The sequence below is a fragment of the Salminus brasiliensis genome, chromosome 23, assembly GCF_030463535.1.
Source record: "Salminus brasiliensis chromosome 23, fSalBra1.hap2, whole genome shotgun sequence".
Lineage (NCBI taxonomy): Eukaryota > Metazoa > Chordata > Actinopteri > Characiformes > Bryconidae > Salminus > Salminus brasiliensis.
In genome coordinates, this window is record NC_132900.1 from 29601256 (window position 1) to 29614376 (window position 13121).

Consider the following 13121-nt stretch of genomic DNA (forward strand, 5'->3'; position numbering starts at 1 on the left):
TTCAATAAAAACCTCTTCATGACCAAAATTGGTTCTTCTACATAGTCGTCTTCCTGCCAGTTGATCAGATTCCAGGTCACAGCGGTGCAATACAACAAGCACAGAAGCCCAAGTGCCCCATGTCCCCAGATATTTCTACCAGCTCTTCCTGGAGGATCCCCAAGCGTTCCCGCAATGGCGGCAGTTCGAAAATAGGGGGGCGGCTGGCTTCACATGTATCAGAGGAGGCATCTGGTCCATGAGTTAAGTCCTTATCTGCCTAGTGTTGGGAGCATTGCTAGTGCTAGGGGGAGCTACAAATGGGTGGGTTAATTCTGAGAACTGGTGGTCCCGAAAAAAAAAAAAAAAAAAAGGAAAATATTTTAAGGAAAAAAAAAATAAAAAAGTTACGATGGGGGATAGAGGAATGATGGGGAACAGATAAGAGAGAGAGAGAGAGAGAGAGAGAGAGAGAGAGAGAGAGAGAGAGAGAGAGAGAGAGAGTGAGTGTGAGTGTGAGAGTGCGCGAGTGAGTGATAAGTAAGTAAGACAGACTCGGACAGATCCAACACCCTCCAACCTAACAGCTCTTTCTTCATTATCAGATCTATCTCAGCTCCTCCAAACAGCACCAGGCACCACCATGAAAACACCCAGCAGATTTATGCTGAGAAGACTCGCCCTGGCCGCTTCCTCGCATAGCTGATGTCCATTTCACAACGTGCGCTCGTAAAACAGGGGAGTGAATTTTTTTCTCAGCTTCCCCTCCCACCGCAGGACACCGAGGCTCTGTTCGAGCCCACAAAGCCTCCAGTCTCCAGTCCCGCCGAGGGTTAAACCAGGTCAGCAGCAGGCCCTGAATCTGCCATCGACATTGTTATTAGAGAAAATACGTGTGTTAAAGGCTTAACTCTGAGCTGCGGAACTTTCTCGTGATCAGAGTTAGTGCTGTGATACGCAGAAAAGAGAGAGAGAAAAAAAAAGTACACCAGCTAACTCGGCCTGTCAGGGTCCTTCCTGAACATTGTCAAGGCTGGTGCTAACAGTCCAGCGCTCGAGTCTGCAGCAGAGCACTGTTAAGGTGCACTGGGTTATTTACAACGTAGAGCAAACTCAAGTCTCACTGATGTGCAGCACCACTGAGTGCCAATAGTGCTTCCTTGTGCAGACGGAGGGGTGGGTAAGTAAATGAGTGGATGCATGGATGAGTGAATGTGTGGATGGATGAATGCATGGGTGGGTGGATGGATGGAGAGATGGATAAATGAGCTGAATTGACTCAACTCAGAAGCATAATTCCGACCTTTACACCCCGCCTTCCAGTTCCTTACCCTGGTTCTTGGTGGCTTCGCGGATGACCTTGTGCAGAGCCCTCATTTCTGCATCCACCTCATCATAGTTGACCTCTCGAGCGTCCACTTTGGGCGCGGTGAAGAAGGAGGGGTCAGTGCCCATGTAGGAGCACTGCAGGTGTCCCTCTGAGCTCAGGCTGACCACCAAACCCTTTAGATCCCTAAAAACACAGGTGAAAAGGTCAGACACTTGCCTCTTTTTACTGAATATCCAAGATGACCAGTAGGTAGATGTATGGAGTAATGATGGGGAAAAGCCAAACGGAGAAAACATCAAAAAACTAATTAACATGCAGAGTAATGGGACCCCTAACAACTGTGGAAGACCTCCAAAACTGGCCCCATCACGCAATGAGTACTTGTAGCTTTCATCTCTAAAAGACAGAAGAACTAAAACGAGTGTAAAAAGCTATGAAGCTGATCAAGAAGCTTTTACTGAGAAAAACAACCAGAAAAATATAAAGAAATGAAGCTGCTGAAGCTGCTGAAGTTCTCAGAACAACGGACCCAACGCCCATTGAGTCCGGACCTCGACATCATTGAATGTGTTTAGGAGAAATTGGATGATAACAAGAGGTGACGAACTTCAGAGGTGAACCTGCAGCAGAACTGAAAGAACTAGACGCACGAACTGCGAAGATTCAAACCAGCGCTAGAACCTAGAGGGCGCTAGTGCTGCAGGAGCTGCTCATTTACTGAGAATGAGGTGAGAGGGGCTTTGAGGACAGGCTCTGTTCAAGTGTGTGTGTCAGCATGGGGGAAGTGTGATTGAAGGTTTGCGAGGTGAGAAGACCAGTGTAGCAGAGTCGCTGATCTCAGAGCTGTACTGGTCGGAGACAGACAGAGTGCATGAATGAACTCTACGGCCCTCTACAGGCCCTGGGTCAGCGGTGCTGCTAACTGCAAACAGATGGTGTTGCATTTTCAGGCCAGCGAGAGAGCATAACTCTGGCACAGGGAGATCCAGCACAGCAGCTGCACCTGTACAGGGGGTTAAAAACAGTTTTCCTGCGTTGTTAAAACCCCAACACACCCCGTGCTGGAGGCCCCTCAGGCCCACTGCTTTCTGCAGGCTCAGGGGTGGAGCTGGACTGTGCAGTGAATGGGTGCAGCCATAGTGTCGTCAGAAACCACATAAGCAAGTCTCGAACTAATTAACTCAATAGCATTTTGCCCTTTTGCTTCCAAAACCTGATCCTCGAGTATCTGACTATAATATATCAGAATATTATGACCACCAATCTATTAGCAGGAACACCCACCCTTGGCTCGAATGACACTTGCAATAAGTCGAGGCGTGTTCATTATAGAGGTAAGCTGCTCCACAGTGGTGCATCGATTGCTCTGTAGTCGTCGTTCCCCTCTGGCATCAACAGCCCATAGGACACCACTGTTATGCCACTGGGAGGCACTCAATGCAAGAAGACCATTCTCGCACACACTCACTACAGCGGCTCTAGAACATCCCAGGAGATTTCCGAAGCGGTTTCCGAGACGCTACCACCCTTGGTCCACTGTCACAGTCATATCAGGATATTATGACCACCCCCGGTTCAGAATGAGCTCAGCCCTGGACGTCTCACATGGCATGTGACTGGGTTTGCTGCATGTATTAATAAGCGAGCACACCAGTCAGTTGTTGCAGAGTGCGAAACCATAGTCACTGGCAAAGGATGCGATATGACTGATGTCCAAGAGGGCATGATAAAAGGGCACCGGGCGAAGGACTTCTTGCACAGTGAGTGCCTCCCAAATGCGTAATAGTGGTGCCCCACAGGCCATTGATGCCAGAGGTAAACGACTCTATACGACTCCATGTCCATGCCAGGAACATTCAGGTCATTACCACGAAAAGCAGGTGTCACAACACATGGAACGAGCCCCTTCACGTCAGCGTTTCTGGTCTCACAGCACTGCATGAAGCGGATTAAAGGCCAATGGTGAAAAGTGCTGGATGAGAACAAGGTATCGGGCGACCTCATTTTTCTCAGCAGAAATTCAAGCCAAAGCAAACAGGAGTCACACCCACAGTAACGTCTATTGCCTTTCTCTCCAGCGGTCATCCTCATTCGATCCCCTGCCGCTCCACATTTTTAAAAGAGGCTTATCAGGGGCAGGGAGAATTAGCGTGGACATGTATAAGGTGATGTGATGTATAGAACAAGCTTGTACAATCAGTAAATAGGCGATATAGCTTCCCCCCACCAGACTGTAACATGCTTTATTCCCAACTTTAGCTGCTTCTGATTGGTAGAAGGGCAAATATTTGGCAACCTTGACCTACATGTATTTGGGATTTGTATTTAAGACTTGGCCTTACTGTGGAATCACCAGAATCTGCCTGGCCTGTCCAAGTCTAAACGGACAGCCTGATCCAAGTCCCGGGATGGTATGATGCTCTTTCCATTCTTTAACTGCGGAGCACAGGCACAGATGAGACAAATGATGATGATGATGATGATGATGATAACCTGCCTAACAGGACTGGTCCCAAAGATGAGATCCATGTGCCACCAAGCGCCTTCTCCTACAAGACCTGAAGGTGGTCGGTGGTTTCTGGCAGAGCAGATCAGCCAACCCCACTCGCAGAGTCCAGAGCTTCAACCAGCAGATCTCTCTGGAAGGCATCTTGGTCTTCCAGACCTTCTCCTGCTTTGCGGACATCAATTTTTTATCAAGGTTTAATGGAATAACAACATACGCTATATGGACAAAAGTATTGGGACACCTGCTTGTTTATCATTTCTTCTGAAATCAAGGGTATTAAAAATAAGTGTTTCTCTACTGTCTCTACTGTCCAGGATGATGATGATGATGATGATGATGATGGCCACCCCACCTCATCCCCAACTCCTCCCAAAAATACTGGATGGAGCACCATCCATCATTCCAGAGAGCCCCATTGTTCTCCACTGATGATACTGGTACAGTCTCAGGACCGGACATCCTGGATAGGGACTGAACCTGAACCCAACTTCTCTCTTTGAGGCCCTTTGCAGGAATCTTGCTTAGCAGACAGGAGATCAGCTCTCTGATGGAAACTGTAGGAAACCCGGCGATGTTTTTTCCCCGGCCAGTGCATCTCTGCGCGCGTTCGCTTTCATCTGTGTATGAGATGTGTGTGAATGTGATTGAGAGCACATTTGTGAGATAGAGGTAGGTGGGGAGTGTGTGTGTGTTCTTCTAGTCGACTTGTGGCTGCGCTGAGTGGGATGTGTGTTTTGCTTTGCTGTTCAGCGCGGTTGCTGCGGGCGGGTCAGCGCAGGGGACTCCTCGAGCTGGGTGGTAAAACGCTCCAGCTGTGCAGCTACAGTAGAGAACACACAAACACACACTCACACACATACACAAGCATGCTAAAGCTAGAACACGACACTGCTCACACACTCTGCTGAAACAATTTGCACCCCATAAAACCTCGAGCACATCAGCACCGAGCCAAACGGATCCATTATGTTGACAAACGACAGATAGGGTTTATAATTCCCACTGCGCCTCAAATCTACAACTCCTACATTTCCCAAAAAGCAGAACGCCGCAGCCAAAAGCACTGCGAGACTGCGGAGACGTTACAGCGCACCCCACAGGTGCTACAGCAGAGATCATGACGGACAGATGGGTTGGCTGTAACCACAGGTGGGCAATATGATAATAATAATGACCAAGATAATGACCAACATTATCCTTGAACCTATTTATCTAAACTCCTAAAGCTTCATGGTTCTTTAGAAGAACCGATTGTGGTTCCGTTAGGGACCATGAAGTGACACCTTACCTCAACTGAAGGTCATTTAGATCTTTTAAAAGGTTCTTCAGACTCACACCACTCCTTCTTCTATGGTAAAGGTCTTCAAACTTGACCTTGAATCCAGTTTCCAGCCCCGGCGAGAACAAACAAAATCCAGGACTGAAAACTGGACTCAAGGTCCAGATTTGAAGACCTGGGTTCTAGGGCATCCCTTGCATACAACCCACCCGTAGTACGTAGCGCTCCCTAGCACTAGCAACACTCCCAACACCAGGAGAGTAAGGGCTTATCCCAGGTCTCCTCTGATGCCTACAAAGCCAGCCATCGCCTCCAAACTGCTGCAGATGCGTCAGGAAGCAGCAAAAAAATAAAAAAAATTAAAAAATCACGATATTTAAAGACTTTTTTTCATGACACACGATATTTATAATTATTAAGCAGTTATTATATTAAGCAGTAATAACAGTATCCACCATATGCTCAGAAAAGACTATAGTTATCACCATAACAAAAGTTATCACGATACAATGAAGTATCAGCATATTGCCCAGCTCTAAGTAAAGGTAACATGCACAGCCTCCTACGCCACAGCTCAGCTTCTGTAAACACACTCTGACCTTCAAGTTGTAAACACACAACCTAAACCACACCATTATTTAGAACTGCGTCGATTACAACCGCCTAAAATTACAGTGCGATTACGGCCGTTCCAGACCTGATCTTCGGAGTTGCGGCCGTTCCTTATCTGTTATGATTGGCCGGCCGATGCGAAACATCTTGGAGCAATTTCCTGCTGTGGCTGAAGCTACGAGGGAGCATATGGAAACAATAATAATTGTCGTTCATTAATAACTCACTTGTAACTAAGCCTAGTACAAGTACATGAGGAGACAGAGTGGGTGCAGGCCAACGTGCTACTTAATAACGTATATGCCTTTGTGTGTGTGTGTGTGTGTGTGTGTGTGTGTGTGTGTGTGTGTGTGTTATTACCCAATACTGAGGTCCTATATCAGCAAAAATCCCCCTGGTGAACAAACCAAAAGTTTGTGGACACCCCTTCAGGTACATTTAGTTGCACCCATTGCTCCACACACAGCTTGTCTGGTCCATGTAGAGAAGTACTGCCAATAGAATAGGACTATCTGGAGTAGATAAACATGAACCTATCTGCACTATGCTGCCTAATGCCAGGCGTGGGCTAGATGGGAGGATTTGATTGCATTCAGCAACAAGACTGTTCGCAAGCTCCCCAACTCATCCCAAAAGTGTCAGATGGAGCACCATCATCCATCATTCCACTGCTCCACAGCTCAATGCTGGGGCCTTTAAAAAAAGCTAGGTTCATCCGTTTATTGCTTTTCCTTACTTTTCTTGGACAGTTTGTGACAGGCAAGGCGTCTGTTAGCTGGTGCACCAGAGCTGGGGACCTCGGAGCATGTCGGCTGCCCTGCGATGCCACATCTGTGGCAGTCTGAAAAGAGGCGGCGGTGGCGGTCCTTGTCCTCCTAGTGACTGGAGCATTGCTAGTGCTAGGAGAAGCTATGACTGGGATGGTTACTTGGCAGAGAAAAAGGGGAAATATTAATATCTAAAAATTAAAATAAATAAATAAATATATTTTTAAAGGCATTCAGGCTTTACTAAGGCTCTGATTTAAGGTGTGCCAAGAATATCACAGCACAAAGACGACAGTGAACCGTTACAGCGGCCATCAGCCTGAACGCTATCTGACAGCTGCAAATTAGATACTATGAGGGTTTGGGGGAAACCACAGCCAATTCTGTACAAAGAGGATGTTCTTTGATGGACCTGGCATCTATTTCGAAACTATACAGAACGCGCGTGTGTGTGTGTGTGAAGAGAGAAGAGACTTGGGGTCCCGGTGGGGGTGGAGATATGAGCTCAGGACAAGGACAAAAAGCTCATTTAGATGGTGCTGACAGATGGGCTCTTTTAATGCAAGAGCAAAAGCAGCAAAGGAGCACAGGACAAAACTAGAGCGAGTGACCCAGAGAGAGAGAAGGAGACGAGGAGGAGAGAGAGGCAGACGGATAGAGAGAGAGAGAGAGAGAGAGAGAGAGAGAGAGAGAGAGAGAGAGAGAGAGAGAGAGAGAGAGAGAGTGAGTGTGTGTGTGAGTGAGCTTTCACTCAGCACGGCCTACAGGAGTATCTGTTACCTTATCAGATGAGAAAGAATCTGAGCAAACAGCTCCACAAAAACACACGGCTCATCTCAGGCCTGGGAAGAAGAGCACTCTCGGTTTTCACACACATAAGAGACACACACACACACATTTACGCAAGCAGCAAGAAGCCTTCCATCAAACTGACGCTGTCCAGAAACCATAATTAAGGCCTACTGTCAAACACCCAAGGGGTGGTGGTGGTGGTGGTGGTGGTGGTGCATCTGGCTTGTGATGTAGAGTTTATTACAGACTGGGGGTGTAAATAAATCTCTGACCTCAACATCGTCCGATTCCATTAGGATTCTTCAGGAAACTGCACACACTCCCACGACACACTGATTCAATTCGTTTGGTATGATTCAGAATTATTTGTAAAATGATGGTATTTGAGGGAATATGTGCGTAGACAGTGGATGGTGGGTTTTCCATCCTTTTTAGTGAACTTTGCGGAAAAGAGGGAGGACCTGGGTCGTCCAACGGACTAAGGTGCTGTAACCATGATCAGATTCGCTGGTTCGAATCCCATTGGCCATGGCCAGGGCCCCGAGAGAGCACAATTGGCCTTGCTCTCTCTAGGGTGGGTAGATGGCGCTCTCTCCCCACATCACTTCGCAAAATGAGTGGCTTGGCTGCGCACATGTCGGAGGGGGCATGTGCTAGTCTACCCTCGCATTGAAACTGTATGGGTTAGGTAATTGCCAGTCCAAATTGGGGAGAAAATGGAAAAAAAAAAATCAGGAAAAATTATAATAATAAATAAATAAATGTGGAAAAGTGTGATGAAAAAAAAAAGAGAGGCCCAGAGTGGTCCAGCAGAATAAGGTGCCAGAGGATTGCTAGTTCAAAACCCGGTCATGCTGCTAGCCACATAAACCTAGCTAAATGCATAATCCTGGTTCACATGCCAACTAATTTAAATTATTATATTACATTAATTTACAGTGAAAGTTAAAACCGTACAGAAATCGTACACCAAGCTCTTTCTGAATACTCCACAGACTGAACGAAGGTGAACATGTAATAACCAGATACATCAGCTCTGAAAGGAGAACACACCGCAACGCACATTTTACGAGCACTCTTCCACATGCTCAGTGCAATTACACATTCTGACCAGAGAGGTCTCCAAATCCCCAAATCTCCAGAACTTAAAGACTACCGCTTTTAAAAGAGGATGGCTTCAGGGTGGCTTCAGCAGGATAAAGATCCGTAACACGCCTCAAAATCCACTACGGACTACTCTAAGTGGCGCAAGCTGAAGATTACGCGATGGCCCTCACAGCCCTCCTAAAGACCACTAATCTGTGGACAGACCTTCAAAAGAGCAGTGCAGCAAGACGGGACGAATGAGCGAAAATCCCCAAAACAAGAAGCGAAAGACTTCTTATGCTTAGCTGCTGCAAAATGTGTTTACAAGCTGTGATACTTGCCAGCATGGGTGTTACCACGCACCACAGATTTACACTAAATACAGAGAGCCTGGAAACAACAACAACCAGCAGTGTACTGTAACGACAAAAAAAAGAAAGAAAAAGAAATAGCAGATTGAATGTCAGCCCATGTTATGATGTTGGGATGCTTGATTTACCTCCTGTTCCTTCTTAAACAGTTCATTCCACTCCAGCTGCTCCAACATCTGCAGCCTGGCTGGTTGGCAATTGTGGTGATTACTGGAGGAGAACTAATGTAAGCCTGGCTTAACACCAGGGTGGGTGATATCTTATATTCCGAGGTAGGAGGGCGGACTGCGGCTTCCACGAATGGCACAGAACAGGGTCTTGGCAGGGTGTTTGGCAAAGAACCCGGCCCTTCTGCAAGGACCATATCCCAACCTGGATATCCAAAGAAATAATATACTGACCACCAAAGAAATAATAACGAGGGACAGTGAAACGGTGTGCTTCTTCCTTTTTCTGTTTTATGCCCAGAAGGAAATGGGCTACAGGATATTAGACACTAAACTGTGACCTCACCAGCCAGGCAGAGGGACGTGGGCCCACAGCAGGGGCTAGGAAGTGGGCGTCTAGGAAAAATGAAAAGTATACTGTAATTGTATTCCCGACTTATTGAGACTGTGATCGATCATTCACGATTACTACATTTTACAGGACCTTCTAAATGAACTGGCATGAACGGACATCCATTTTCCTACTGGTCTTTCTCACAGTACCACACAAATACCCTAAACACTGGGCGATCGACCAGCAATGCTTCCAAGTTCAGTAAGACTGGTCAATTTCAGAAGCTTCGAGAAAGGGCTCAGAGTGGTCCAGTGGGCTAGGCGCTACCATTATGATCATTAGTTTAAATCCCAGCTCAGCAGCCATCAGCCATCAGCAGCCGGAGTCAGAGAGCGCACAATTGGGTCTTGCTCTCTCAGGGGTGGGTTGATGGCACTTGGTCATTTGGAGTGATGTTGGTCAGCACAGGCGTCTGTTAGCTGTTGTATCGGGACTATGGTGCCAAGCGCATTTCCTCTGGGCGCATGTGCTAGACTTCACCCTCCTAGTATTAGGGGCATTGCTAATGATAGCGGGAGTTCACATACACAGGGATTGGGTAATCAACCTTCCAATTGGGGTTAAATTAGGAATAATAATTAAAAATGCTTAGAATTGAAGTCAATCTTGGTTTCATCTGACCTGAGACTCCTGTTTCTCACAGTCTGAGGGTCCTTTAGAGGCTTTTTTGTGTATTGTACTGAGGGGAGGCTTATTTCTGGCCACTCTGCCACAAAGCCCAGCCAGGTGTAGTGCTGCAGTGACGGTTGACCTTATAAAATATTTTACCCATCTGCACGCAGGATCTCAGCTCAGCCAAAGTGACCACTGGATTTTTGTTCACCTCTCTAACCAAGGCCCTTCCTAACTTAGCTTGGTGCGACCTCCTCATTTTGCTCTGATTTGCATTGTCGGCAGGAGTGCGTCTTTCCACATGAGGTCCGAACAACTGAGCTTACCACAGATGGACTACAATCAAAGTGATCAAGAGAAATGGGAGCCCCCCAGAGGTAAATGTGAAGTGTCATAGCAAAAAGGGCCTAATTTGCATATTACAGCCACCACGGCCAATACAAGCCCAATGCTGCAAAGACCACTGGCAACATCAGACAGTGCTTGTGGGCGTACTTACGGAAAGTTAGCGACGCGCATGGCCACGGGCACGCAGGACAGCTGAGCTGCCCACTTCAGTGTGGTGTCCTGATACACCAGCACCATGTTGTTATGGTTGCCCAGCAGGATGTTGGTGGTGCCCTCAGAGACTGTGGACGGAAGAAGAGGGTCAGGGGCATAGACACATATACACACACATATACATATACATATACACACACACATGCAGCATGAGCACACAGGCCGCCTGTGAAGGTCAGTGTTTCTTTATTTTTAATCCTCCATACTATTTCAAAAAGAAAGGAAAGGCCAGCAGGGTGACCGCAGTGTCGTAGGTGTGTTTGTGTGTGTGTGTGTGTGTGTGCATGTGTGTGGCCCTACACAGTGCGGAGTGTCAGGGAGGTCAGGTTAATGACAGGGTCCTGCTCGTTCTCCCAATGCCACTTCAAATCAGCCAGACCTCTCTCCTTTCTCACTTTCCAAAAATGCCCTGGAATTAAGGAGAACGCCTACGTCGGCCCTTTAAGCCTCGGAGTCCAGCCTCGCCTTGAACTGCCCCTCGCTCGTAATGGCACAATAACCCCACAATAATGCCACACACACATGTTTATGTGTCTATTTCTGCAGCCAGGGCCTGTAAAAGCAGGGATTTATCAAACTACCACATCAATGGTTTTTACTTCAGGCCTTAAAGGAGTAGTTCAGTGAAAAACTGAATGTACCAGATTTATCACTGATCCTCGATGCAGGCAGTCCACCAAGACGTGTTCGATATCTCATGTGTGCTTCTTTAGTTTACAGAGAAAAATGCTAGGCTAATGCTGCTAAGAATTACTGGACTTGAGGTGTCACCAATCTCATTTTCGGAAGTACATGCACAAAGTGGCAGAGATAGACAGAGATTAGGCTGATGACAGCGGATCGGCCACTCCAGAACTCTGATGCTCAAGAAGTGGGATTTACATAATAGGCAGCAAGTAAGCAAGTGTCAGTTCATGAAGGTGATGTTGGTGTTGGAAGCAGGAGAAACAGACAAGCTTAAGAATCTAAGCCACTTTGACAAGAATCAGGCAGGTCTTGTGGGGTGTTCCCAGTAGGCTGTGGTCAGTACCCATCAAAAGTGCTCCAAGGAAGGGCAACCGGTGACCTAGTGACACGGTCATAAGCACCCAACCATCAATGATGTGACAGAGGACCCACATCTCAACCTACAGAGATCTGCTGCTGACGTTAGTCTTGAAGCCAGATACCACAAGATGGGTTGTGGGCCTTGATGGGTTCGAGCGGTTCTTTTGGGGCTCAGAGTGGTTCACCAGTCCCCACGCTACCACTATGGCTCGGGGGTCACAAGTTTGAATGCAGAGCCATGCCACTTTGCCATCAGCCGGAGTCAAATAGAGCACAATAAGCGGAGAGCGGTGCGCTCTCGGAGGAGACCCTTCTAGAGTAGGGAGCCATGCTAGCGCTGGGAGTAGGTACGAACGGGTGGGTTTACTGGCACAATACACAATATTAGGCAGGTTTTAATGGCCCATTTGGTTCTAATGTTATGGCAAGACAGAGGTTCTATTAAGGTCCAGCCAAAACAATAAGACCTCCATTCTACTGTGACATCTTGGAAGCTTTTATACAAAACAACTGTCCCTGGAAATGACTTCCCACACTGCGTAACATCCATCCACGTTCAGCACTGCCAGAACCAGCCAGACCCCCCCCCCACTACTGGGACTTAGCTCAGTCTGTGTGATGTACAATGAAAGCAAGTGTGTATTTAACTGCAATAGAGACATCAGACCCTGCCGCTGTTGAAGAGCAGGTGCCAGCAGCCTGAAAAAAATAGGGCCTTTGCTCTGTTTTTCCGTCTCCCTCCATTTCTGACAGAACTATAAATGCCTGTTTAAGTGAGCGCAGCTGAAGGGAAGCACCAGTGGAAACGATGACTGGAATCTCCACTCACGATTACCTCCTGACACACTTCACAGTGGTGTGTGTGTGTGTGTGTTTTTCCAAAATCACACAGTGCTCCATCTCTCGCCTTATATTTCTGGAATACGGAAGAGGTCATCATCTTTAATGGGCCCTCAAATGTTAAACTGTGCTCAACTGTGCATAGCTGAATAAGGAGAGTTCGGTACCTGCTGTAACCGTGACTGGGCGGAGCGGCTGCCCTGCGTACCACACTGCCCCTCCTGTCCGGTGCCCATCACCAGCACCTATCTGGCTACATGCTGTGAAGCTGAGAGGCGACGTACACCGGACATGAGGGATGATGGGACACGTTTTAGCTCGCCAGGTTCAGCATTAGCCAGGTTGCACAGAGGGCAGAGCCATGCCAGCCTTGTGATTGGTCAGGGGTACGTTGATGTAAACTTGACCCATGCTTAGGACCGCCTATTCCACATGGAGAGGGGAGCAATGCTGGTGAAATACAGCAGATGTTTATAAGAGTTTGGGAAGCTCTTCATAAGACTTGCTTTGTACACTGGCGGCCCCGAGGAGCCAGATTCACTTCATTCGAAGGTTCCCAGGGGCTTTAAATCTAAACATCTACTCATAACCCTACTAATCAGCCATGCTAATGCTAATGGGTGATCCAAACTCAACCCCACATTGCTAGGCTATGTTAAACATACAGAGGGAGGTGGAAGAAACCACTGAGTCTGCTGAGAGACTTCCACTCCGAGCCCCCAGAGAGAGGGCAAGAGGGAAACAGAGAGGACCTGTGTTAAAAGCGGTGCTGCTC

At 47.5% G+C, this 13121-nt stretch overlaps 1 protein-coding gene across 3 annotated transcripts in view; it reads right to left on the bottom strand.

Moving 5' to 3' along the window:
* bbs9 (Bardet-Biedl syndrome 9) overlaps nucleotides 1–13121 on the bottom strand; it is a 157432-nt gene that overhangs the window by 128572 nt on the left and 15739 nt on the right. For all 3 annotated transcript variants that reach the window (XM_072668459.1, XM_072668458.1, XM_072668460.1), the window contains exons 10-11: nucleotides 10398–10527; nucleotides 1311–1492 (exon numbers count right to left, since the gene is read on the bottom strand). In XM_072668459.1, the coding sequence (XP_072524560.1) occupies nucleotides 1311–1492; nucleotides 10398–10527 (312 nt within the window). The remainder of the gene's footprint in view (nucleotides 1–1310; nucleotides 1493–10397; nucleotides 10528–13121) is intronic.